The 27,518-nt window shown below is 40.9% G+C and overlaps 1 protein-coding gene and 1 long non-coding RNA gene across 4 annotated transcripts in view; one reads left to right on the forward strand and one right to left on the reverse strand.

Annotated features, from left to right (window-relative positions):
* LOC145452894 (uncharacterized) overlaps positions 1–27,518 on the forward strand; it is a 50,906-nt gene that overhangs the window by 7,144 nt on the left and 16,244 nt on the right. The window contains exons 6-19 of one of the 3 annotated variants that reach the window (XM_080331020.1): positions 1,339–1,430; positions 1,509–1,733; positions 3,798–3,942; positions 6,371–6,539; positions 7,492–7,650; positions 8,667–8,775; positions 9,549–9,668; positions 14,344–14,426; positions 15,125–15,312; positions 15,981–16,008; positions 17,143–21,750; positions 25,439–25,562; positions 25,621–25,721; positions 26,559–26,793. In XM_080331020.1, the coding sequence (XP_080187146.1) occupies positions 1,339–1,430; positions 1,509–1,733; positions 3,798–3,942; positions 6,371–6,539; positions 7,492–7,650; positions 8,667–8,775; positions 9,549–9,668; positions 14,344–14,426; positions 15,125–15,312; positions 15,981–16,008; positions 17,143–21,750; positions 25,439–25,562; positions 25,621–25,721; positions 26,559–26,793 (6,386 nt within the window). Of the gene's footprint in view, positions 1–1,338; positions 1,431–1,508; positions 1,734–3,797; positions 3,943–6,370; positions 6,540–7,491; positions 7,651–8,666; positions 8,776–9,548; positions 9,669–14,343; positions 14,427–15,124; positions 15,313–15,980; positions 16,009–17,142; positions 21,751–22,516; positions 23,903–25,438; positions 25,563–25,620; positions 25,722–26,558; positions 26,794–27,518 lie in introns of all 3 variants that reach the window. The other 2 variants (XM_080331021.1, XM_080331022.1) reach the window with 2 other exon arrangements.
* The window catches only part of LOC145452915 (uncharacterized), a 212,329-nt gene continuing 200,809 nt past the window's right edge, over positions 15,999–27,518 (reverse strand). The window contains exon 4 of the long non-coding RNA XR_013919587.1: positions 15,999–16,393. This is a non-coding gene — a long non-coding RNA (uncharacterized LOC145452915). The remainder of the gene's footprint in view (positions 16,394–27,518) is intronic.

Genomic DNA, 27,518 nt, shown 5'->3' on the forward strand with positions numbered 1-27,518 from the left:
GAGAAACGGGTGGTAAAAGTAGTCAGCCTTAGAGCTCGGGTAGAAGTAGAAGTAACGGCATAAATTTATACTCAAGTGCCAGTAGCGATTTTCAAGATATTTCCAAACTATTGCGAGTGGAAGCAGAAATGAAAGGTTCGAAATGTACTCTGGTAAGTATAGGCCTACTGCCAAACTGCAGATTTTGTTCGAAATCGCAAATTTAGTTACCGCAAAACTGGGGGTATTTCACGCTGTTGTGGGGCAATTACTGTCAACGAAACTGTTACATTGAAGTTGAAGTAGTAAAAGAACTTGGCCGCTTGAGAGTTGGCCATGGTGCTTCGACTACACTGGTCATTTTATACCACGGCGGTATTCTTTATTGCAATGCTGTACCTGCCTAGTCTGAAACATAATCACTGAAGTAGTGTCAGTACACAAAAGTATACTTGGGCAACGTACAAATATAAACGTTACAAGTACTTCGCCTCTTCTACGTCGCCTAGGCATGGGTGGGTGACCGATTTCAAAGGATACTCCAATTCGCTTCGACATCTTCCTATCTTTTTATTGTATCGCAGTCTTGTGGTGTTTGAAATGATGAAAATATTAATAAACTCATACTGATACTGACCGATTCTGACTTGCTTTGATTCATGCGGGATATAGCCACTCCAATCTATCGACGCGTGGCTATAAGGTGAGCTATGATGTTACATCATCCAGATATACGAAATGACGCCATGAAACAGGTATAGGGCGCAGATAACCCGCCCATTGTCAAACTGTTTACAAAACAAAGCCGCAGTAATCCGATTATGATCGCGTCGTGTTAAATCTGTGCGTAAATAACCAGACCATCATCCATCAGCGCTTAAAGACCGCGCTGCAACATTAATTGAATGATCGACTTCCACCAAACATTCACGTTAATAGAATTTTCTCAATTTAATATAGCGGTGATGACGGAATAAACGAAAATTCGGCTTTGGTGAATTTGGTGACGCACGAAAAGTGTTTGCTTGCTAATAAAATTTATCTCGGTAATGATATTCAAAAGTGATACAAATTCTAGAAATAGTACATGGCTTGCGAGTAGAAAATTCCGAAGGAGAACTATGCACTGTGCAGTGCGAAAAGTGACCAGCTTGGCGTACAGACTTGATTTTTGATGTATTTCTTTTTAGTTCGGAATTCGGAATCCACGGTTTTGTAATTCAGCAATTCTGTTTCTAATCTCATTCGGAAAAAATATACAGCTATCATGTTAATTCTAATCTAATTCGGAAAACCTGAATATCGTGTAGTTGACCAACTCTGCCTGCGAGGAACGTGTCTGATTTCAGTGTTTTGCAGATATTTGAGGACGGACTCTTCGTGTTGGACTCTGATTTCGCGACGACAAAGTCATTACGCCTTTCGTCACACGGAATCTTCAGTCTAGTCGAGTAAGTGGCGAGGGCCTATTCAAGATTAACGTCTGCACCTTACCATGATGATATCAAGAATTTCAATTCGCTTCACAGCAAGGACGAGCACGCAAACCCCAACAGAACCGCAGTCATAGCTCCTTTTTGGACAAACGTTCGTCGTAGCGACACCGATACCGGACGGGGCTATGTGTATTACCGACAGTCTTCAGATTTAGACCTTCTGATACCTCTGGGCGATACGATCAATGAAAACACGAAGACCTACCAGCCTGAAGATGAAGAGATTTTCATGCCCACTTGGGCATTAATCGTGACCTGGTAAGCGCAGTTCTTGATACAGAGAGACAGAGAAATGTGGTTCTTAACCGTTGTTAACCAGACGAACACTTATGCAGAGTTGGACATCTATAGATAGTTTTCAGCTTTTCGAAATTAGATTAAAATTTGAAATTGCAAAAACATAGATATTGAATGGTTCGAGAGTCCGGCTTCTTGATGGGTAGGCCGTGGGATCAATCCCCGATCGGGTCAGAACAAAGACCTGATTAGTACCACTGGTATTCATGGCCTCCCCACTTCGCGCTTGGCATTACCGGGATAGCATAGATGGGTGGCTATTTCTGTATACTTTCCCTGTCCATATTGGCATATGCAAATCAGACATCATGCACTCATGGTATGCAATGCATATATGCAAGTCGTGTGCATGTGCAATTGCGCATGTGTATAGTGAGTCGGTGTATAAGCCGCAAAACATCTAGGACAAAAATATACAACGTGATATTCCTATCATAAGCACGAGAATGGCAAATTTATGTACACCAGACTTGGCACGTTTCGCACTAGTTCTGCTGTAGCATTTACCAAAAAACAAGAAATTAGGATATAATTGAAATGAGAGAATGGAAACATTTCACAAATTAGATTAGAATTAAAATTAGAACTAAGAAACATTTCACAGATAAGATTAGAATTAAAATTAAAGCAAAGAAACATTTTACAAATTATATTGCTGGTCTTTCGCTTTAATTAGTCTCACTATAGAGGTATCTAATTTTACAAGTTTGCCGATACCTAATCTACGTCTACTTCTATCTCTACTTGAGTACCAAAGACGACCAAGTACTCTGACCACACGAGCATGGTGATATACGATTGAAGCTATGCAGGCAATGTGCATACGCCCACAGCCCAACAGTTATCGTAGCGCATGTAGTAATGTCTTTATCCCAGCCTGGAAACGGAAAAAATATGCTGGAGTCTGGATGAGACTAGGACAACCAGATAATTAGTAGTAGTCTAATTGGGCTTAATATAGTAAAATGGCGGTAATCTGATTCTAATATACGCTCAAATTTTAATCTAATATCTCTAAAATCGATAAAATTTTAATCTAATATCTGATTTTGCATGAAATCGCTACAGGAGAGCCGTGTGCAGTGCGAAACGAGCCAAGGTTGTTGTACAAACATTTGTCATTTTCGTGCTTATGAGGATGAACTCTGATATTTGCGAATTCAGTAATTCTAATTCTAATCTCATTTGAAAAACCTCTGTAGGTATAATTGCAATTCTAGTCTAATTAAATAAAAATAAATATATAGTTATAATTAAAATTTTGTTTACAAAAGTTTGAAATTTGCGAGATTTCCGAGTCTGGCCTGGATGTATTAACCGTCGCGAGAAAGCACAATAGAGATGATTGTTTACGTTTCTCAAGTGGCGAATTCGCTTTTTGCTAGCACCTCGCACGAATCTGAGCCGCGATTCTATTCATAGCATCAAATCCAAGGTGACCTGCGCAATAACAGAGTGTAAAAGCGGGATCGTACTGATACTCATCTTCGCTTGAAAGGATATGTAGGCGTGTCCAACTCTTAACTTACTGTATTTCCGTTGCCCTCGACCAGACTTGGACAGCTGGATAAATTCAGTATACTAATTACACTAATTAAAGTGAACTAATGGTAATCTAATTGTAATCTAATGCGTGAAATGTGTCTGTTTTAATTTTTATTCTAATAATCGTTTTCCTGAAAACGCTACAGGTGAACTTAGTGCAGAACGAACCAAGCTTCTGAAACAGACATTTGTCGTTCTCGTGCTTATGACAATTGACTTTGATATGATACGAACTGAAGTTGATTTTGTTTAGTTTCTTTCAAATTTTCAATTTAGTTAAATTTCCAAGTTTTTCGAATTCAGTATTTTCTAATGCTAATCAAAATTTGAAAAAAAACTGTGTTGCAAAAGTTTCTAATTCTAATCTAATTTGGAAAATCTGAAATTTTTTAAGTTATCCAACTCTGCGTACAGCATCGTTACCTTTGTATTCTGGTACTCGCTGTGGAACAGACTGCGATAATGGTATTTCAATTTCAGGCATTTGGTGGGTGATATCACATCGTCGGGGGCGATAAACGAATTAAGTACCTTTCAAGCGGCGGTGGCGACAGACGGGAACAGGACATTTATCATTTTCAACTATGAAATGAGAGGATGGATCAACGAAGAACACACAGCTCTGGTTCGTAGTTAGATCTACCAATTGATTAGCTTGGAAGGAAAATCAAAACAAACTGTTTGGGTTGAATCATGGCGCATCTTTTTAAAAATTTTATTTGCGAACATGTTGTTTTGTGTTAATCTTTATTTTGTCAACTCCACAGCGGTATGGTCAAAGCAGTCAGCGTTGCTACTCAAGTCGAAGTACATCTACTCAGGTATAAATATTCGTAGCAATTTTAAAGGCACGTCAAAACTACTTGAAGTGAAAGTACAAAAAAAAAAACGGGGTTATCAAAGTAGTCAGCGTTGCTACTCGAGTAGCAGTGACGATTTCGAAATAATTGAAAAAAATCCGTACAATGCCCTGAAATTTTGGAAATGCGCCTCAAAAGCTAGATGTCATATGTTTTGAAATACCAGTTAAATATATCGCGGTTATTAGTATTGGTACTAGATCAGTGGTACCCAAGGTGGGCGATATCGGGGATTTTGAGAAACAGGGGGTGGCGAAAATTACAAAAGGGGCAGTTTTTAGGATAGAAAACGCACGAAGGCGGCGATAGGGGACGAACATGTTACAACGTTCAGTCAGATATATTTAATTAGCCGGCAACCGCATACCGGCACAAGATACACGTGGAAAACGGGCTATTCTGGTACTGCCGCGAAATTTGTCTGAAACAAGGTCAATTCGCCACAAACTATCCTCAGATGCCGGGATGGCCGCGAAACCTTGGCATTTTTGAGTCAAATAACCAGCGATCAGAGTCATCTGTACAAATTTCTGTTTATATTAGGGTTGCCATACGTCCGGAATTTCCCGGACATGTCCGGAGTTTCACTGTTCAAACTAGCGTCCGGGAGGAATTTCTAAAATATGCCAAATGTCCGGAATTTTGAAGACTTGACGTAGGCTCATAATTTTTTCGTAACTCAGCATAAAAACAGTATTTTTTTTGGAATATTTATGCTGATGCATGATATTTTTCTTCGCGCTGCGATTTACTATCACATTTATTGATTTTGATAAGGAGACTACCAGCCTCTCAAAATCTGCCATAAAATATAAATATAAACAACCTTCATTTACTGGAATAAGCCTAATTGTAATCGCATTTATAGGAGAACGGTATATTCCTAGAGATCGTTAAGGCGGTTTAAATGCTTCATTCAAAGAGAGTGGTTCCAAACGTGAGGGGGGTCGTTTGCCTTTATTCTGGGGTTTGAGAATATGTTGAACGTTAGGCTTACCATGTTTTGGAAATCTAAAAAGAGTACACTCTTTCAGAAATTTGAGACTTGCAAAACCGGAGAAGAATTCTCAAAATTTGGTGAACTTTTCCCACTTTGTGACCGGTTGAAAAAAAAGGTCAACTTTCCCGCTCAGAGCCGAAAATACCGTTTCTTCCTCCAAATTGCCGGGTGGTTGACTAAAAAAAAGGTCATCTTTTCGCTGCTCAGAGCTCAAAATACCGTTTGAGCGTCACTGCTGTGCTAATTGACGGCATATCACTCGCATTTTGCTCTAAATATGACCTAAATTTTCAAAAAAGAGGACAAAAGGGCGTCCTCTGAGGACACTTTAAAAAAAGTAAAAAAAGAGGACAAATCCTTTTAAAAGAGGACGTATGGTAACCCAATTGAACGTAATCAGCTTCCAAATCAGCCCGCGAGTAAGTCTGAGCAAAGGTGTTTTGTAATCAGCTCGTCAAATTTTGATCCGGGCCACAGAACATTTTCAAATTGGAGATGGAGTCGCGACCATAAAAGGTTGGAAACCACTGGTGCGGGGTGTTTATAAAGCTCCGTGGTGCGCACCGGCATATAAGGCTGATGACTTAACGATGTCCAATTACGCTCCCTGTATTTTCGAGCTCATTATCCTCCACCAGCACTACCGCTAACTCTGATCATGTGGGCGGAGAGTAGTATCTATATAGTGATATATGGAACAACCAATATTATTGACAGAATTCATTCAAATAATTCAACGACCAGATGCATATAAAAACCAAGTTCATATAGCAAGCACCCCCACCCAGAAGTTGCAGCGATTACCCTATAGTGCGGGCTCAGAATCATTGATTATGTGGGCGGTAGGAAGCTGAAAACATGAGCTTTCGTTCCCGATTATAAAATACACACAGCCACATACTCCTGAACCGGATCGTGACCACCTCTGGTCTATGAGCAAAAGTTTGCTAGTGTGACGTCATAACTCATTTTGAAATCCACTAGTGGGTGCTAAAGAGTGTCCGGAATTTGGGTTGCTGAAATATGGTAACCCTAGTTTATATGTCCTCTTTCTCGTATCCGAAACTATGGGGGAGGGGGGCGATAACGATATGTCGAGATTGATAAGGGGTCAATCGGTCGAAAGAGGTTGGGAACCACTGTGCTAGATATCTGTCGGGCTATAATCCTGAACAAAGTCCTGGTCTTTGCAGACCGGGTATTGTCGCGCGTTGGGATATCCGTTCGTAAGCCGCACGTCGCAACAAACGACAACTGACAATTTCTGGAGCGCATCCAGGCTAGGCCTCTCGATGACCCAGCATACGAACGTGGAGCGTCCGGGACAGAGAATGTACGAAGTCGTCTTGGAAGACATACGAGGTAGTAACTGCACTCTAGCGAAGAGAGTCCGCATTTGCGTTCAAGAGGTGGCCCACATACCTCGGAATTCAGAAAATCCGTTCTCGGCTACGGGTTCCAGCGATTATGACCACAATACGTTATGTCTACCGTGAAGGGATAGTATATTCCAGTTGGAAGTGAAGCTCCTCAGACTGGAGGGGTAGGATCATTAGGGTTGGGTTAGGGTCTTTAAGGTTGGTATCATTAGGGTTGAGTATAGAGTGGGGGTTGGTATCATTAGGGTTGAGTGTAGAGTGGGGGTTGGTATCATTAGGATTGGCGTCCTTAGGGTTGGGGGTGCGTATGTTTAGGACCCTCACCCTCAATCCTGATGAGACTAACCCTTAACCGTTAACTGACCTTATTTTGAACATAATCATCCCAACCCTCCTCGTTTTCGGAGGTCAAACAAATGTTTCCTGGACTCGTAAGCGATTGAACAGCATACCTTATTTGTGTGTTTCGATTTAGTTATTGCGCGATGGTGTCGAGCAGGCTCACTCATCTATTTTAGCATATGCTTCGTTACAAAAGTTCATCCCTCATGAAATGACTTGCGGAGTTACTGTTGCGATATGGTGTAGCTATTTCCAAATCCTGTAAGGAGGTATTAGCAGAAGCTATAAGCGAAATGTATTTATTATTCTGTCAAATCAACAATAATAGATTTGGTTTTGTATTCAACACTGAAAAGGTCCACGGTCCGCTAGTCGAGTAGCCCTGGTGTAAAGCATTCGTACAAATGTCCACGTTCCTTCGCACTACATTTGTGCCTATTCTAGTTTGCCAGGTATATGTTTTGGATTAACATACCATGCTTGATTTCTATCTCAGAATAATTCTGTTTTCGTGTCCACTTTTTGGGTGGGGTGGGAATACACACTTTTTTCGCTACAATTGGCGCGGAAAATTGAGATGAATCCCTTTTCAGATGAACCATCTCAGCACCTCGCGCCCGCAATTGTTATTAAACGGCATGGCGCGGAGCCAACGCCCGAAGTGAGAACTAAGCCTAAAAGTCGCGGCGACCGGGACCCGTGCTACGATATCGACTGCGGCACCAACGGAACTTGCGATCCGGATAACTCAGGTTCGGATCAAGCTCTATTTTATTTCACTCAAATCTTTCAAAGACGCGGTCAGTAAAGAAGTACGTTTACTTTTTCGGAGCACTCAAGTAGGTTTTGCCTACTAAAATGTTATTTTCTGTAACTCATATAAAGTATACAGGCGTAGTCAGTAAAATCGTACTCAAGTAGATGTTGCCTTCTTGCGCTACTTACTGCATTGGCTATGCTTTTATATACTTCCACTTCAACTTAGCCGTTTCTAACAAAACTAGTCCTAGCAGCAGTGTGAAATAGTCACCGTATGAAGGAAACTGAATTTATTTTCTAAAATTGCACCTATTAGTTGCAGTGACATTTATAGTCATTTTGCGTTGGTCGCCAATATCTACTTTGCACACTATGCAATGTCGTAAGTACAGAAAATTCCAATTCAACTGCTAAAAGTTTGCGATTCCTCAACCAACTTTTCTTTTCCAAAGTTTTTACTCGAGCACTTGTCAAACCTTTCATTTCGCACTTCCGATTGAAGTAGTTTCGAAATGACTTTTTATTCGCTACTTTGTACTTCAGTCGTAACTTATGAGGTTGTATTTACTTCTACCTGACTACCAACGCTGACTGTATTCACCAAATCGTATGTCTTATAAGGTTCGATGATATTACTAAATTTAAAGCACTATATCTGTAACTAAATGCTGAAATGTCTTCGCGGTTCTTAATAGATTTGTTCCACAAATCAAATATGCTTGTGAACACCAATACTATGCATATTGGAATACTATATCAATATTGAAGTATACCCGAATATTTTCGGCTGGTACTCGGCAGGGGTTGCTGGCGATTATATTATAGCTTACTACTAGTCTACTGATGTTCAGTACCTCCAAGTGGTTCTACATAAGCGCGTGAGTTGAGCGTATAAGATATATTTGGATCCAACGTTGTAAAGTATTGCTCGGTATATGATTATCTGTTCAGTTCTTCATGTTTTCAATCTGGATTTAAACATCGCAGCTAAGGGTGATATCAATTTCAGCTTGCGTCTGTGATCCTGGGTACAGTGGCGGCTCGTGTCAGATCGACGTCGACGAGTGTGGTTCAAGTCCTTGTCAAAACGGAGGGAGCTGCGTCGATGGAATCGGACGGTGGGTCATTACATTTTCTCGCATTCAGTGATCAGTCAAATCTAGACTTGGAAAAATAGATCATTATAGTTGCGAAGTTGCACCAATAGGATAGAGATGCCGGTTATCGAATTGTTATTTAATTTGTGAAATGTTTCTATGCTATAATATTAATTATAATCTATTTTCTTGTCCTGGAAATGCTCCAGGAGAACTTTGTAGGACGAAACGAGCCAATGCTTGTGAACATGTATCTGCCATTCTTGGGCTTATGAGAATGATCTTTGGTTTGATATGAATCGAACTTGATATTTGTTGTATTTCTCTCGAATTTGGATTTTAATTCAATTTTCCGAATTCAGTCAATCTAATTCTAATCAAATTCGGACAAACGACTGCGTATAGTTATCATTATAAAAGTCTTTTAATTGATGTACAGACACTTGTCATGATCGTGCTTATGAGAATTACCTCTACTGTAATTTATTATGAACATGAACTCGATGTTTATTGCATTTCTTTGAAATTCGGAATTCAATACAATTTTTAAGGTTTTGCGAATCAGTCATTCTAGTTGTAATATAACTTCGGAAAAAATGTAGATATCCGTCTAATTCCAATCTAATTTGGAAAAGCGGAACATTTTCTAGTCACACGATCGTAAGAGCACCGTCAACATGTTGGGTCTTCAATGCAATCATGTGTATTCGTTATCTTCGACGGATTTTACGTGCGGAAATATACCTAATTCACATGGTACCAGGAGACTAATTTTACATTGTTGTTTCGTTTAGTTATGTCTGCGACTGCAGGCCTGGGTTCACTGGGACACGCTGTGAGCAAAACATTAACGATTGTCTCGGCAAGCCGTGTCTGAACGGGGGCACCTGCGAGGACGCGGAGAACGACTTCAAGTACGTTGTCACTGTTTTATGATAAAATGCAGTGGCGGCTCGTGACAATATCGGGTGGTGGGGCAAGTGCTGCGAGCGAATTTTATCAACATGACGTCACAATGGCGTTTCCAACGTAAAAAAGTAAATTTATGATGGTCACATGAATTTCCCGACAACAGTGATTTTAACGTAGGTGCCGCGAGAGGTTTGCCGGTGAGCCGTGACTTGAAGTGTGGTAACAAATGTTTTATTCATTTTTTTTAATCAAAGGATTATTTTACATAATGTACGTGAACTAAGAATCGTCCCTATGCCACGAATCAATTATCAGGTCATCCTTAGTAGCATGCGTTATGATTTCATGGTAGAGTTTACGCAAATCGATAGGCCCTAATTTTTCTAAGCCCGTCCGAAAGTGTTTCGTACACGATCCTGGTGTGTTACGACCACTGAGCTGGTGGTTACGAGTTACGACCAGGTGATAGGCAACCAAAGCGGAGGTACCAGGCGTACGATTGGATCAATGGACTGGACAATTTCTAGACCACAAATTTTCGCTCTAAAGGCAACTGCGTAAACTAGCCTACGTACGGAGCAAAGATTCAATACGATTCATGTTCGCACTTGACTTGATCAGACTAATTCCAATGACTAGAACTCGAGAGATTGCGTAAGCCTAACTGCAAAGGTCAACGACTTCGGACACTTACGCAATTGTTATCTCATAGATTGAGCCTGTCATATTGAATCCAGAACATCAATTTGAATGGTCTTTGAAGAACTAAGGACAGCAGCCTCGTAACTTCGGTCTCGGAGCAACATAGTACATTTTGGCCTTGAAACTGGAGATTGTGACGCAACACATACGGCTTACTGTCTATAAGTCTGCTGCGAAATCGCCGTTGGAAAATATAGTAATCAATAAATACATGAATGAAAGCCGTACACTTAGCATACTGTTACATGAAATAATCGAGAAGTAGCATTCGCAATCTCATAACCCATTCCGGCATGGTACGCTGTCAAAATCAATACAAACAGACGAACACCGAACTTTGAGTAAAATAGATCGAGGAATAGGCTGATCGAATGATCAGCTGTTAGCCGACATCGAAAATGAAATAGCTATCGCATTTGACAGGGGATTGTAATGGTTTGAAGGCCACAATTTCACAGTGAAATGCACATTGGCGAACATAAAATTATGTGAATATTTGAATGCAAACCGAGAATCTTAGTTAGCTGTTTCATGCGATCATCGAGATATACCATTGGAAATATCATCACCGATCTCGTTATGGAACGCAGACTAGATTAGCACAGACGGACACCGGCTTTTGCGTGAGATCCGCAATGATATAGGTAGGCTAAGTATCAGATCAGCGCGCATCTCTACCATACTCGACTTCGAAAACGAAATAACTGCCTCAATCATTGAGTGTCAACTTTAAGACGTGGCACCGCGTTCGATACTAATTTCAAGACATACTGTGCAAAAGCTCATGACAGATCTAGGTATGGAACATCGTTAAAATCAATAGAGACCAATAACGGCTTTTGCGTAAATCTGTTAGCGCTAAATGTCAAGAGTCAGCTCTCACTCGAATTTGGAAACGAAATTACCACCCACATAGTTCAATGACAAACTTAAAACTTGTTACAGCGGTCGATACTAACATTAAGACTTACTGTGCCAAATGTCATGACTAGGGCGTTTTTTTTTTGACATGTCAAAATTTGTCAAAATTTTGTCAAAATTGTAGCGTTAGGTCAAAATTTGTCAAAATTTTTCATGAAGTCAAAAAATTTTTGACGTCTGCATTTTGTTTGTATCGTGGATTTTGCACTCTTGGTGAACTTATAATTTGATATTTTACCACTGTTAGCCTATTTTATAGGCCTACCGTTGTAAACGGCTAATCGTCTGCTCATTGTGAATCATAAACGGTCAAATAAAACAAATAATAGGTAGACATGGTGTTATGGTCAACGTACCGCAATATCCTAACTGAAGAAAGACTTCTTGTGCATTGCATCATTCTTGTATTAAGAAGCGCATGATGAAAATTTGTGATGTAGACAACATTGTCAGAGTGAAGCAGCACGGTGTGTCACCAGCACGAGCAGTGTACGCACAACTTGAGTGTTGTCAGCCAACAACTGCTGCTGTTGAACGTCCTTGGCAAGCTTCTTAGTAAGGACGTGCACTTTCTACCCAAGGATGTAGGAAAGTATCTCTCGTTGTACTACAAAATATTTTAATTATTTCTACCATAATACATATTGTAACCACTGAAATTCTTCATAGGGCCAGATTTCGTTAAAATATTGTTTTTTTCATGTAAAAAGTTGCCTGTTTCTAAACCAAAAACGCTTTTTCAGGCCAAACTACTTCGTTAGGACAGGCACATCCAACCAGAAATGAAGATAAGTGGTACAATTTTAACATTATGTGGGAAAACACCTAATTTGCATACGTTAGGTCAAAATTTGGTCAAAATTTGGAATTTTTAGGTCAAAATTTTCTTTTTATTGGGTAAAAAAAACCGCCCTAGTCATGACCGATCTCGTTATGGAACATCGTCAAAATCAATGGAGACCAATACCGGCTTTTGAGTAAAATCTGTTTGCTGTACAATGTAAATGATATATCAGCACACACTGAACTTCGGAAACGAAATTACTACCCTTATCTTCAAGTAGCAAGCCTGAAACTTGGAGCAGTGCTAAATACTACCTTCACGACATATCATACCAAGTTTCAAGAATTATCATGGTGCGGAACACCGTCAAAATCGACATATACCAGCAAAGGTCGACTCAACGCATATTACGGTAACCGAGTTCAGATATAGATACGATTGTTACATCACACCTTAGGGGCGACCAGGCATAGTTGCCCCACTTGCTCGGCCAATTTACGAATAGGAGAGAGTAAATCACCGTTTCTTTATTTCTTTATTGTGCGCGGCTTTGAGAGAATAGATAGTGAAAGCTTGTTATGAGCGCTACCGGGGCAAGCCCCGGCTAGGCATTCACAAAGCGAAAACACGGAAGAGAATTCGATTTTCGCAGAGACTTCGCTACGTATGGGCATTTGTTAGCGAAAGCACAAGAAGAACGCGGGTTTCGCTATGATCTCGGTATATATTGATTGCTGTGCGTCTATAAATGGTTAAATTGTCATTGAACAGAATTTTAGGTGGGGCAATGCCCCAGTTGTCCTATAGGACGAGCCGCCACTGATAAAATGTCACCACGCTGTCAGGGTGGCGGTATCAAGCGTGGGCAAAAAGATATCTCTAGTGTTCTAATTGACTAATTTAAAACGAAATTCCGGTAATCTAATTCTAATTCAATCGGTAAAATGTTTCGACGTTGATCTAATTTATGATTTTACTGAAAATACTGCTGGAGATGAACAGTATACTGTGAAACGAGCCATACTCGTATACAGACATTTGCCCTTCTCGTGCTGGTTAGAATGAATTCTGATTTGATATGAAGTTAAGTAGGTTTTTGTTTTATTTCATTCTGAATCGCAATCTGATGCAATTTTCAAGTTGTCGCTAAGTCAATCATTCTAATTGTAATCCACTTAAAAAAAACTAGATATCATTCTAAATTCTAATTTTAATTTATTTGTGAAATATTGTAGTCGCTATCGACTGTGGTCAATACATGCGGGCAACGTGATTGAGAAGCAATTATAATCGGGCTTCGGTGGCATTTTATGACTCAATAATCGTCCTACACCAAAATTGCTAATTCCACAATGATGCAAAGATGACATTAAATATGGAACTAGGTGGGGTTGCATTTAAAACAAACGGTGTTTTAAAACACTTTGTTTCAAACATGTTTAAATAGTGTTTTGAAAAAAGGCCTTTAAAAATTTGTGTTTTTCAAGTTGTAAAAGTATGCCATAAATGTGTAAATACTTTACAAAAATATGGCAGCAAACAATACGTTCCTATTGCAAATTTATTCCACTCGAAGCTTTTCGACTGGCCCTCATCAGGAGTGACCGCCAGTAAATGAGGTTAACCAAGTTCGAAATATAGAAAGAATTTTGTCGTTGTGACGTAAACGACTCGGTGTACTTGTCATTATTACGTCACAACGACAAAATTCTTTCTATATTTCGAACTTGGTTAACCTCATTTACTGGCGGTCACTCCTAATGAGGGCTAGTCGAAAAGCTTCGAGTGGAATAAATTTGCAATATGAACGTATTGTTTGCTGCCATATTGAAGTTCTGTGCTCCGAAAAGCCTACTTTACAAAAAACATGTTGTATGAGTCTACGGACAATTGCCACCCGATTTAACCGACGTATATCGATATGGGATGGTTGGAACCCGGAAAATTGCCGGTTCAACAGCAATAGTCCATATATATTTCGTCAAAACAGCTATTTTTACCCTATATTTTCAATCGTCAATGTCAATCCACTATGGCGTCACAGTTGAATATTCAAGACGTCATGGCTTAAAAAGACATAAAAAACAAACAATAAAAACATTTTTTAAATTAGGGCCTTGTTTTAAACATGTTTGTTTTAAATTGATTTTTGTTTTAAATGCAGCCCTAGAAATAGGTAGATAATGTCGCCATTACAAGTATACCGTACGTTTCACCGTCAAATATGCTTTTCAAGAATTGTAGAAACTCATCTTTTCCTCCTTTACTAGATGCACTTGCAAGCCGGCGTACACGGGTAAAAGATGCGAAAAGCTGATTGACCAATGCTCTTCAGAACCTTGCTACAATGGCGGTACGTCATGCAGTCTCTGTCTATGACATTTGCGCAGAAATTGTTATCAGTGCTAGGCACAATCATTCGAGTAGTCGAATCGGAAAAATTCTGAAGATCCGAGTCGAGAAGAGAGAGACCAATTTTCTGAGTACTGAAATGATACGCTCCTTGTCACCAAGAGTTAATATAGAAGAGAATTCTTATTTCACTACTATTTTCCATATCGGAAGCCTTGAAACTTTGATTGGTCTTATCGCAGCATACGAAACGTCTATTGTAAAGCTACGCACGTTAGTGCAATGAAATATATGTGAAGTCGCTACCAACCCACAGTATTGTCACAAAGTACAATGAAATGGGTATGGTTGAAATATCAAATGTTCTCTGATGTGATGTTGAACTGGCATTGTCTTCTTTGTGACCGCATAAAAGGTGCATGTTTCACTTTTCCCATCGTCCACACTGACATGACGTCAAAATGAGTATACGCGACTATACACCTAATATTTGATTCGGAATCAAATCAAAGTTTTGGGGTTGTGAAACCACATGCTAATGTGACGCATGCTGGTCTGCGGTTTTCCATCGTGTCTCATGCTCGTATATGTCGGGTAACCATCTTAACTGAGTAGTGAGTACATAGGCCTAGTTTGGTAAGGCCTCTTGAATATCTTCGGCAAATTTTGTCCCAGCTTCCATTCTGTCATCTCTGATAGGTACGTGTCTCGAGACTGACGACGGCTACCTCTGTAATTGCATCGACGGCTTCACCGGACAGGACTGTCAGTTGCGTCATTGTTTCGACGGATCGACGTGCGAACGCTTTCAGACATGCTACTTCATCACGGGCGCTCCGAACTGCACTTGTAGCGACACGCCGGTGACTACGGGCAGCTGCATAACGGTATTTACGAGTATTGAGCCCTTGCCCAAAGTTGGGCGCCTAGAAAATTAAAGATTTTCCAAATTACATTAGCATTGGAATTTTGAATTCGGAAAAAACTTGGAAATTCAATTTAATTCTGAATTAGAAAGAAACATAACATGAGTCAAGTTCAGTTTATATAAAATCAGAATTCATTTTCATAAACATGAGAATGGCAAATATCCGTACCAGAGCCAGACAACTATAGAAAATCTCAAGCTTTTCAATGTTAGATTAGAATTGTAGCCTTGGTTTTGTTCCATTTCATATTACCGTTACTGAATTCGCAAAAACTTGGAAATCAAATTCAAAATTCAAGCTCGGCTCATATGAAATCAGAGTTCATCCTCATAAGCACGAGAATGGCAAACGTTTTTGCATAAAGCCTGGCTCGCATGATACCATTCTCCTGTAGCATTTTTAGGAAAAGCAGAACGTAGACCAGAATTAAAATAAGAGCGTAGACATATTTCACAAATCATCTTGGAATTAAATTACCGTAATTTCGCTCTGAACAGTTCAATTAGACAACTAGAATTATCTAGCTGTCCAAGTATGCTGTTGCCACTCTCGGAAGTTCAACTCACACATACACTTGCATTTAAACTGCATTGAAAAGTGGATTATTCCTGCAAATTTCATTTCAGGTCATTTCGCCGCCTGAGCGAGAACCACGTAAGTCTGTTCTGATATTCTGTCGCTAGTCTGTTCGATTAAAAAATGATTTATGGATAGGGCTGAGCAAAACAGAGTACCTGGGTGCTTCCATTCCGAATCGAGCATTGCGATGCTAGTCGAGTATTGAGGCATCACTCATTGTGGTTTCATATCAGTATGGATGATGTGATAAGTTCAAATGTGTACCTTTTATGCGACCACAAAGAATATAATGCCAGTTCTGCCCCAAATAAAGATAACTTGCCATTGTTTTGTCAATACCTATTTCATTGCAATTTGTGATAATGCTGCGATTTGATCACTTTCCAGACGTGTCGCTCCTACGAATGTATGCAGCTTTGTATTACCGGTAGATGTTTTGGATGCTGTGATAGGACTAGGGCTGGGCAAATCGATTACCTGAGTGATTCGATTCTGAATCACTTATTACACTTAGAGTCGAGTCGAGTATCGTTCATTATGACGTCACAACGAAATGTATCACGTCAATGTTCAAATGTGTACCTTTTATGCATCCACAAAGAACATAATGTCTGTTAACCGTCACATTAAAGATATACTTTGGTATTTTTTCGACCATACCGATTTCATTGCACTTCGTGACAATGTTGTGGAATGATCATGACTTCGGAAATGTGTTATTTCCAGTAACGTTCGTAGCTTTGCACCATGTCTCTTATGCTGCAAAACGGCCAATCAATGTTTCAAAGCTTCCTCAGTGGAAAATAGTATCAAAACTATGATATTCGTTAGTAAATTAACTTGCAGTTGCGCGGAGAGTATAATTTCAGTACTCGAAAAAATCGTATTTTACTACTCGACTCGCATTATTAAAACTAATACTCGATTCAGATTCGTATACTCGAATCATTGTGCCCAGCCCTAGATACGACCAATCGAGGTTTCAGCGCTACCAGTTTCGAAACTTAAATTGTCGTCGCTAATATAATTCTAACTGAAAAGGGGCGTATAATTTCAGTAATTTCTTTCTGTCTCTTACTACTCGACTCGTATACGAACGATTTATGCTTGATTCGGACTGCAGTACTTGAATTATTGTGCTCAGCCCTTGCGGATCGTATGCAGGCGTGAACGCTAGAGACAGAATGTTACTGCCAGCTTTGATTTCAGTGATCAGAAATGAGCACGAACCAGATTTCCATTCGCGAAGAGTCTACAATATCGTTGCCGGTCGCGCGCAGGTTAAGAATAAGTATGTCAACAGCAGGGAAGAGGTGGTTTTCTTCAACGCACATGGTGCTTACCCCACGAGAAATGTTTCAAAGAGGATTAGGCAAAGTACAGCTGTCGGGCATAGAATAAAAGAGGATCGCAATGCCAAAGCTATACAGACTTTTCAACCTCCTGACAGAATTGATACCATACGGATCAGACGCAAACGTAACGCAGAGCGTTGTGAAGCTATTTCACAGGACACGCGATGCCACGATGTTTTGTCTATGTACGATTCGTATACGCAAGTAGCCCTGCCGCACAGAGGCTTTGACGGTACGAACTACGATTCGCAACAGAGCGCAAATGGCACTATCAATTTCTTTCACTCAGTTCCGTGCGATCCGATGTTTCCATTTTTCGTGTGCGCTTCCATTCTCCCGAGCTGCATAATAAACACTGTACAGGCCTTGTTGCCGAGCAGGAGTTTCTGCACGGCCATGCAGGCAAGTTGCACGTTGTCCGTGTGGAACATTGGTTCGGGTAGAACTGTCTTTACTAAATACTTCCCCTGCTCACAATATCCGGAGTCAGGCGTTGAAAGACCAGCACCGAGAACCACTACAGAACAATCGACAACGGTTCTCGCTGTTCAGACCACAGCAGACTTGAGGGACACTACGACCAAAGTGTCTTCAGTCGAGTTAACCTCGGAAATAACTCCACAAAGCGATGGCAATGTCTCAGAAACTACAACCGTGGCCAGGACTGCTACGCCGGTATCAACAGCAACTACCATGCAAGGCGAAATATCAACAGTGTCATCAAATAGCGACTACACCCGTTTATCCAACTTCACAACAGGAGACATTATCGACACTTCCATGAAAGTGTCATTATCCGAGGTAGTCTCGGCAATAACTTCACAAACTGCCGGCAATTTCTTGGAAATCACAACCGTAGTATCCACAGCCGCTGCGATACGACACGACATATCAACAAGGTCATCAAACCGAGACTCCACCAATTTATCTGACTTCACAACAGCTGTAACAGACGCATTTGAGGACTCAACACCATTGCCTGCTGTGGCAGACACTTCATACAGTATAACTCCGCACACTACTGACGAAATAGTTTTGTCATCCGGGCTGGCTACTGATGATTTGCCTGCGGCAATCAGTACGTCGTCGGACTCTCTATTATCAAACCCTACTTTTAACAGTGCCACCACAGAGTCGTTGGCAACTGCGCAGTTAATGTCTGAACTGCCAACAGATTATGGATCACCACTCGATGAATCCACGACAAAAGCTGGTTTATCTGAGATAACTACGCTTTCGGGAATTGACACGACTTTTTCCGAGATCACAGATAATATAATGGGTGAAAACATCACCTCGGTATCACTTTCTACTGCCGAGACTAAACGGAGTTACACGAACACCGATTTTACATTTGAAAGCACAGATTTTGAGCCTGAAGGCTCCGTTACATCAACATCAGCTGGTAGTACAGCGGCGCGGTCTTCATTGTCAAACAATACTTCGAACATTGACGTCACAGATACATTGACAAGGGCGCAGTTAGCGGATGGTGTAGTAACAGTAACTACATCGTCGCTATCAGAAAATACATCACCACTTGACGAACCCACAACAAAAGCGGAAATATCTGGGACAGATACGATTTCGGATATTGACACAACTTCATATGTTACCACGAAGAATGTACCGGCCGAAAACATGACCTCAGCTTCAATTGCGACTGCCGAGACTAGACTGAACGCTACCGGCACCGATGCGATATTTGGTACCACAGCCATTGAGTCTGGAGACTCAGCTTTGGCCACAGCATCCACAACATTCGTTAATGGGGTTGAAATTAGGACTGGGGCTTCGACAGACGCTACCACAACAGTAATTACTGTTTCAAAGGGGCCCACACGATGGCATGGTACGGAAATATTGGAAACTACTATCTCACCTGCCGAAAATCATGCAACAGCAGTAAAGGACGGATCGAACACTACGCTGGACATCGCAGATTCTAATCGTAACGATGTTTCGTCTGAAGCGACAGCGCGTGTGCTGGTGACGTCTCAACCATCTGACACTGTCTTTGAAACTACAGATGACGTTGAACCAGCGGAAATTGCGTCGACAACTCTCAGTTCGCGGTCGACATTTTCTCAGGACTCCACAGCAGTTGTTCCTTCAGATATCGCGACGTTTGAGAAGACAACATCTCGTGACAGTACAGGACCGGCTGAAAACATCAATTTTTTAGGTGCGACTACAGAACTTCAAAACGGCGCTTTCTCAACAGCCGCAATCGCTGGATATCTTGCCGCGACTGAAGACCGAACAAGTGTTTTTTGGAATGGAACGGAGGACACGAAAAGCGACCAGAACGAGACGTCCAGTACAACTTTAAACGCATCGACGAGTGAACCTCGAACTACTTCGTTGAATGCCGATGTCGGAACTGGAAGTAGTTCGCAGGCAGACGAAGGAAGAATAACCGAGTTCAATTCCAGTAATTACATAATTGAGACATCGCCACAAACGCAATTCGATCAGTCAACTGCGAAGGACTTCGAAGATATTCTAGCATTCGAAACTGCTACAGAGCTGACCACGCAACCACATCAAACTGGTGGGTTGTATCGAGTCACATCAGCCCCTACTGCGCACGAATCCTCTTCTGAATCAACTATTTCTGAAGCAATTACAACAGAGAAGCTGTTTTACACCGAAGAATATGATACGAGTGCTTCTGGCTCAGAGTCTTCCTTATCAAACGCAGAAGGCGCTATTACGTCTGCAGCTCCAATTATGACAAACACATCATTTAATCTTCTGTCAGTGACAGGTTACCCTGCCCTGGAAGCTACTCAAGGCGATTGGACCACAGAAGAGGACGTTCTCGTCACAGCCGCTCATAACACAGCTCTGATTCAAACCACAACAGTAGATTCAAAAACCGAATCGATCGTTACAAATACTTTCACGGACAGTACGCTGAGCTCCTCATCTGTAAGTGCCCAGTCTAACCAGACAGAAATTCTTTCCACTGAAGTTGCTTCAACTACAGCGACACTCAATATAACAACAGAAGAGATGACTCTAGATCTGTCAAGCGATTCCGAAACTCAAACGGGTACCCCGGAACTCACATCCGGGCACCCAACCGACAGTGAGACTGGCTACAACACCATTGCAATTTACGAGACGCCACCCAATACGGAAAGGCCCGCGCGTTCAACGTGGACTTCCACGTTTGGCTCACCAAATACTACGGGTTCCACGACGGAGGGAGATTATGTCGCTCAATTTCTAACTACAGATACTAATCAATCGGACAGAACACCGACTGTTCAGCCAAGGACAATCGCTCTGAATAACACTATCTCGTTGGAACCGGTCAGCAATCCGGAGACATCTCCATTGCAAAGCTCCACACAACTTTATCAATTGATAGAAGCTGTTGCAATACCCACTGTTCAACCAAAGACGGCCGCTCTCAACACTACTGTCTCGGTAGAACCGATCAGCAGTCCAGAAACATCGGCTCCATCGGAAAGCTTCACGCAACTTGATCGGTCAGAAGAAACTGCTTCAACGCCAACTGTTCAGCCAAGGACGGTCGATATCAACAGAACTATCTCTGTAGAGCTAGTCGGTAATCCAAACGCATCAGCTACATCAGAAAGGTTGAAGCAAATCGATAGAACAGTAGAAGCTACAGAACCTGTTTCCATACCAACTGTACAGTCGACCACGGTCACTCTCAACAGAAGTATCTCTATAGAACCTGTCAGCAATCTTAACACATCAGCTCCATTAGAAAGCTTTAAGCAACTCGATCAAACAGTAAAAGCTACAGAAACTATTTCAATACCAACTGTTCAGTCCACGACGATCACCATCAACAGAAGTATCTCTATAGAACCTGTCAGCAGTCGTAACACATCAGCTCCATTAGAAAGTTTCAGGCAGCTCGATCGAACAGTAGGAGCCCCAGAAGCTATTTCAATATCCACTGTTCAGTCAACGATGATGGCTCTAAATAGAACTATCTCGTTGGAAACAGTGAGCGATCTGTACACATCAGCTCCATTGGGAAGCTTAACGCAACTTGAACAAATAGAAGTTACTTCCACACCCTCTGACATCGACACCGCCAAAGTTCAATCAACAAGAACACCGCCGATTGAATTATTCGTGAGCTCGACTTTGTCAACTGAACCGAACATAAGCTTGGCATCGACGTCTGGCAAGATGTCGCGTGTCAATAACTCGTATTCATCATCAACATACGAAACTACATCAACCAATCCTTTTCACGATTCTTCAATTTTGTCTGCGAGTGCGGCCGCTACAATTGGAACGACAGAAATTTCGACCCACGCCGAACTCAACTCCACAATACTGACTTCGTGGCAATGGTCAACAATCCGGCCTACAAAAGAGACTTTGGAAACTACCACTCCATCAAAAATCCCATCAGAAACATCTTCCACGAGCCACATCATCATTGGTCTGGCATCGAGTGATAATGAAGGTAGGTCTTCTTGCTTTGTCGAAACGAATCATTTTAATCGTGGCGATTTGTGATAGTTTTGTGATTGGTTATATATGTATATAAAGTAATGAGGTGGCCTACACGGCAAACAAAGTGGCGGAAAATAGGTTATATTAGGTAAACGGCGCTTTCATGTACCAAATTGTGCTTTATCGCCAATGTCCATTCATAGAGGCACGGACAAACTATGATTCGATTTTTTCACCCCAATCAAATGTTTGGTCCTGACGAGAAGCGACGAATGACTAAATAATATGAAAGCGGTATGGAAAAGATCCGTAATGCCTGGATCACCGAAGTGTTTCAATTCAAAATTTGAAAACTTTGATTGTGTTTCGTGTTTCGGCACCTTTTGCTATCTTCTTCCCTTGCATGCTTTAATCTGTTTGCGCATGACCACACGTAACTCCTTTTAATACTCCTTCCAGAGCGTTTCCACTTCTTCTTTGTGAGAGGCTCGTCGAGGATTGTTGGTCGCCGAATGGAATTCTGGTTCGAAATGTATGATGGCAGTTTGTAGACAGGTTGAGGTTTAGATGGAGACAGGTCGAAGATGAGGTTAGTTTTGAAACGACGGTGAGTATCTTTTTAACTTCTCCAGCATATTTAATAAAACGCATTTGGTTTGTTGTCACTGTTTTCTATGTCATGTATTTTCGATTCTATTCATTTGCGACTATACGTGATATAACAACATGACAAAAACATGTGTGAAGTAACAACCTGCCTATTTTCTTCAAAACAGATATAAAATACGAGACAACCAACAATAACAACAACGACAACAACGGAACTTCTAATTGGGAGCAAACCACAATCATTTCGCATGACCTTTCATATCAATTTTCAGATAACGATAAACAAACATACAATCCCACATCATCGCTGGGCTCTGGCGGTGGAGTTGGAGACTTAAATCCGGGCGATAGGTCAGCGAGAACACATATTAACCCCAAACTATCTACATTAGTATCAAGTCCAACATATAATCATTCTCATACGATTCACGATGAGGATACACTCTCTCCGACCCAATCACCAATAATTTCTTCAGTAAATCACGTTAACTCTGCAATTGCGGAAAGTTCATCATTAACAAAATCATCAACTTTACCTCCTAAATCATTTCATATATCATCTTCCACATTATCTCCGAGCATTACGTTCATGACCAGAATTCATGAAACGGTATCGACCTCTGACGACACGAATCAGAGGATTGAAGCAACTCCTACGGATCTCAATTTGATGATTTGGGGAAGTGGAGACATTTCTGATGATGTTGCAACCACAAAATCCGGTACGATCGTAACTGAATTCCATTTTCGAAGCTTTCGACCGACTTGTGCTTTGTGGAATGAGGACTCGACAATGTCTAGTCCCGATCCTCTCCCAATCAGCATTGCACCTGAACAGAGAACTCACGATCAAGTCTACGATTCCTCTACATCTAAGAGTTACCTCGAAAGTTTCCCTGTGATTTCAGAATCATATCAGTTCAAATCAACCGTTTCTAATGAAGTTGAATCCTTCAGTGAAACATCCAATCAAAGTCTCATTGGTAAAAAATCATATTCATTGTCACGGGGCCGCCATCAATTTCAAACTCCACATAATATCACTGAGACGACTCTCCCTGCTGTCAACTCGAATCCGAAACGCACGTGGCCACAGACGGTTCACACGACACCGAATGAGATTGGCGTAACAGGATTTGATATGACTACATATTATGGAGATGAAACTCACACGACTAGCTCGCCATTTAAGACACCGAGCTCTTTACCTACAAACCGGGACGTAAGATATTCTTCTGAATCGACGGGAGAAATTGAGGAAGCTACTGAACTCAAAGGCAACCAAGAAGTTCTCAAACCTGCAGAAACTGTGACTATTCGTGGACATCCAGTACAAGAACCAACCGGCTATACGCCAAGAACACGCGACACTAGTGCGTCGGAAGAAGACTTGTCATGGAATGCGAGTCCTGACAGTCGACAGAGACCAACTATAGACTATGGGAGCAAAGAATCAATCACGTTCGGACCTACCACTACGATTGGTCATGAAATTAGTGACATTGAGCACGCTACGTCTGCAAATGGCTACGTAAATACAGTTCCGCCCGTTGGTAAGAGGAAATGGTCTTAATCCGACGCATGAAGTCCCAACTTTTTACGAGATTATGAATTTGTTGTCAAAAACATCCCGCGTAAATGAGAATGTTTTTGGAAGACTGTATACAGAGATATAAACCGATAAATGCATTCCTAGCTACTCTTCAAAACATAACAGCACGAAATGAGACACGACCCTTGTTACACTACAAATCCAAATGGTGGCGTTTTCCTCCAAACAAGTTGCTTCACACTTTTCACCATATAAGGTGTTATACTATCCCTCTCTCGAATATGACGGAAATGCTTTGCACCCTAACCTTTCAGCCCAAGCCTACCCATATCACCGCGCTATGCAATACCGGAGAATGCTAATACTTCTAAAACACACACACAAATACACTTTTCAATGCATTTAATGCAGCTTAGCTCAACGCGAACTAATTGCAGCTCGAACAGAAGTCAGGTAACCACTAGTATTAGTGATTTGGTGCCTAATGGCAGGGTTGCCAAGAGGTTGACAAGGTTCTAAGATTTGTCATTATTTTGTAGGGCGATGTCTTATAAAACTAATGTTTCTTAGATTTGTCCTTATTTTTTACTGGTTTCCTAATTTCGTATTTGTTTTTGGAATTAAGACCGTGATTAGAACTGGACAAACGTGATGACCATTTTCGGGACAGGCTACATTAGGATCGGGCGATGATGTCGACCTTTTTTAGTCATCAGTTTACCAATTTCTCGGTGGAAGTACTTTGGTTTTGGGTCCATGTTGATGCCAACACTGCCTGCACCAACACTATTCACAAGCGTAAATCGACCTCGGCTACTCAAATGCATACCTCACGTACTGTTGCACATGCACAGCATCTTGCGCTCAATCGCCGCGTGTCTGCTCGGTTTACTTGCAGCTGAAAATCAAAGGCGTACCGGCATACTGTTAAGAAGGCTGTAACTCGGGCTGGGGGAATCGAGTTCCTGGGTGATTCGATTCTGAATCGACTATTCGCTATAACGCCACAACAGTACGAATGATGAGGAAAATAATGTATTTTACGATACCACAAAGAATATAAAATATAACTACACATCATTGAAGATTATTTCGTATTTTTCGGCCAAACCTATTTCATTGCACTTAGTGACAATGCTGTGGGTTGATCACGACTTCACAGATATGTCATTTCCACTAACGTGCATACTGCATAGCCTTGTTCTACAGGTTTCGTACGCTGCGATATGACGAATCTAAGTTAACGGCCTTCCACAGTGGAAAATAGTATCGAAACTGTAATTCTCGTAGGTAAATTAACTCCATTAGTGGAGCTGATGGTATGATATCGGTAGTCGAAAAACATCATCTCTCACTGTAATTGACTCGAATATTAAAATTAATACTCGATTTAGTTTCGAATACTCAAATGACAGTGCCCAGTCTTATGTAAGATCGCAGAGTATATTTTGTACAAAAATCCATCTTTCACTATTTATTTTCCAAGCTGCAAAAAAACCTAGCATATCTATGTTTCTAACTCAATCCACGTCAACAGTTTGCCGACGAAGTCTCACAATCGACGACGAAATCGGTGATATCCTGTGGCGGGAAACCCAAGCGGGGGAAATAGCGATATCTCCATGTCCATCACCGAGTAATAAAAATGCCACTCGCGAATGGTAACATATGATGTTCTATAAAATATTAGTGCACTCTGTAAAGTGGTTGAATTTTCAGTGACCGGAGCATATGGTTAGAGCCGAACACTGTCTACTGTGACAGGTTGGCTGCAAGCAGTGTGCAGTTACTCACGCTCACCCGAGGATCGGTGACAGCAGGTCAGTGAACGTAGCTACTTCCCTGTACTGTTCCACTGAACGTTTATTAATTCATTCTAATTCTAATCTATACCTTGAAAAAGCTTGGAATGTGAAATTGTCCCAATCTACATTGACAGATAGACAGACAGAAGTTTATTTTCATGTGTAAGAAAGTAATGCTGTGAAATGGTGGCCAGCGATACGACCTTCAGGCCTTCAAGTCAGCTGGTCACCTCATACATTAAACAGACAGTCATATATAGGTCAACATGCAATACCAATTACATATAACCCATATATGTATATCTATAGTTAATGATTTGGCATATCACTGCTGTCAATCTAGCTATATAATAACAAGTAACTAAACAGTTGGTAAAATAACAAGTAAACAATACAAACGGTACCAAACTCTCAATGGTATGAGAATGAAGAAACTAAACAGTAGCCATAAGGTTATGATTGTAAGAGCTGCTTTTTATAATGATATTTAAATTCGTTAAAAGACATATTTTTCAATTCAGTTGGAATCTCACCCCCTAGTTTTGATCCTAAAAAGACAATGGATCTTTGAGCCATTGAAGACACATGTGGAATAAAATAGTTGTTAGAAGAAGCAGATCTGGTATTATAAGTACGGACGTCTTTTTGGAGAAGAAATAGGCCTAGCAATGCATCGGAAATATTGCCATTATGTTATCTATGCATCAACTTTGCAATTTCTAGAGAGCACATTTTAGGAACTGTTAATATGTTGAGGGATCTGTATGCTTGCTGAACACTGTCCCGTGGCCCTAGACGGCATATTGAGCGGATAGCTCTATTTTGTTGAACATTGTGATGTCTTTATCACAGAAAACGCCTCTGAAGTGGCGAATCAAATCCTCAACATCACAGGCAACAATGTCGCTCAACTGATGTCTTACGACATCGCCAACATCGCTGGCTTGCTTAGCGACGTGGTGGAGGCGACGGGAAATGTTTTGGACTTGAGCATCAGTAGAAATATATTTGGAGCCATCAGCAACATTATCGACGTTCCCTCCGAGCAGCTGCGGTCTGCTTCAAGAGATTTCTCGACAAATTCAAGGTGATCACTCCAGGATTCCAGTTCATTTGTAGCCTCTTTTATTGTTAGTAACAAAATTGCTGACATTGTGTATGTTTTGAGACAGCAGACAGCTGTCACATACTTGGACATATGAGCATGTTACCAGACCAGAATTGCCGTCACACTTTTTTGTCAAATTAGATTAGGAGTGGAACTAATGAATCCACAAAAACTTGGGAATTGAATTGAATTTCGATTAGGAAAGAAATACAACAAAAACCAAGCTAATTTCATATCAAATCAATCTCATGAACATGATAATAGCAAATGACTGTACAGTGTACACCAAGCATGTCTCCTTTCGCATTATACAGTTCCCATGCAGCATATCCGGGAAAAACAGAAATTAGATTATAATAAAAATGAGAGCATAGAAACATTTCACTAATTAAATTAGAATTTTAGAACCGGCATTTCCCTCCAATTAGTCAAATTGGACAACTAGAAGTATCTAGTCCGTAAAATTTTCAAAGTGACTCATCTAGTCAAGTCAAGTTATTAAAATAATTATTAAAATAGCGTTATGGGGGTTATAACATGGAAGGTCTTTTGCACCACAAGCTAATTAATTTCATCAACAACACAAGCTAATTGGTAATTTTGAAATCTTTATTCAACTACAAACTCGATTACATGGTGTGAAGTATTGTTGTCAGTCAATAAGCTGTCAAAGTTGAATGGGACAATTTCTGGCTGTGCAATGG

Source organism: Botryllus schlosseri, chromosome 12, assembly GCF_051294905.1.
Source record: "Botryllus schlosseri isolate E-star chromosome 12, Bs_hap1, whole genome shotgun sequence".
Taxonomy (NCBI): Eukaryota; Metazoa; Chordata; class Ascidiacea; order Stolidobranchia; family Styelidae; genus Botryllus; species Botryllus schlosseri.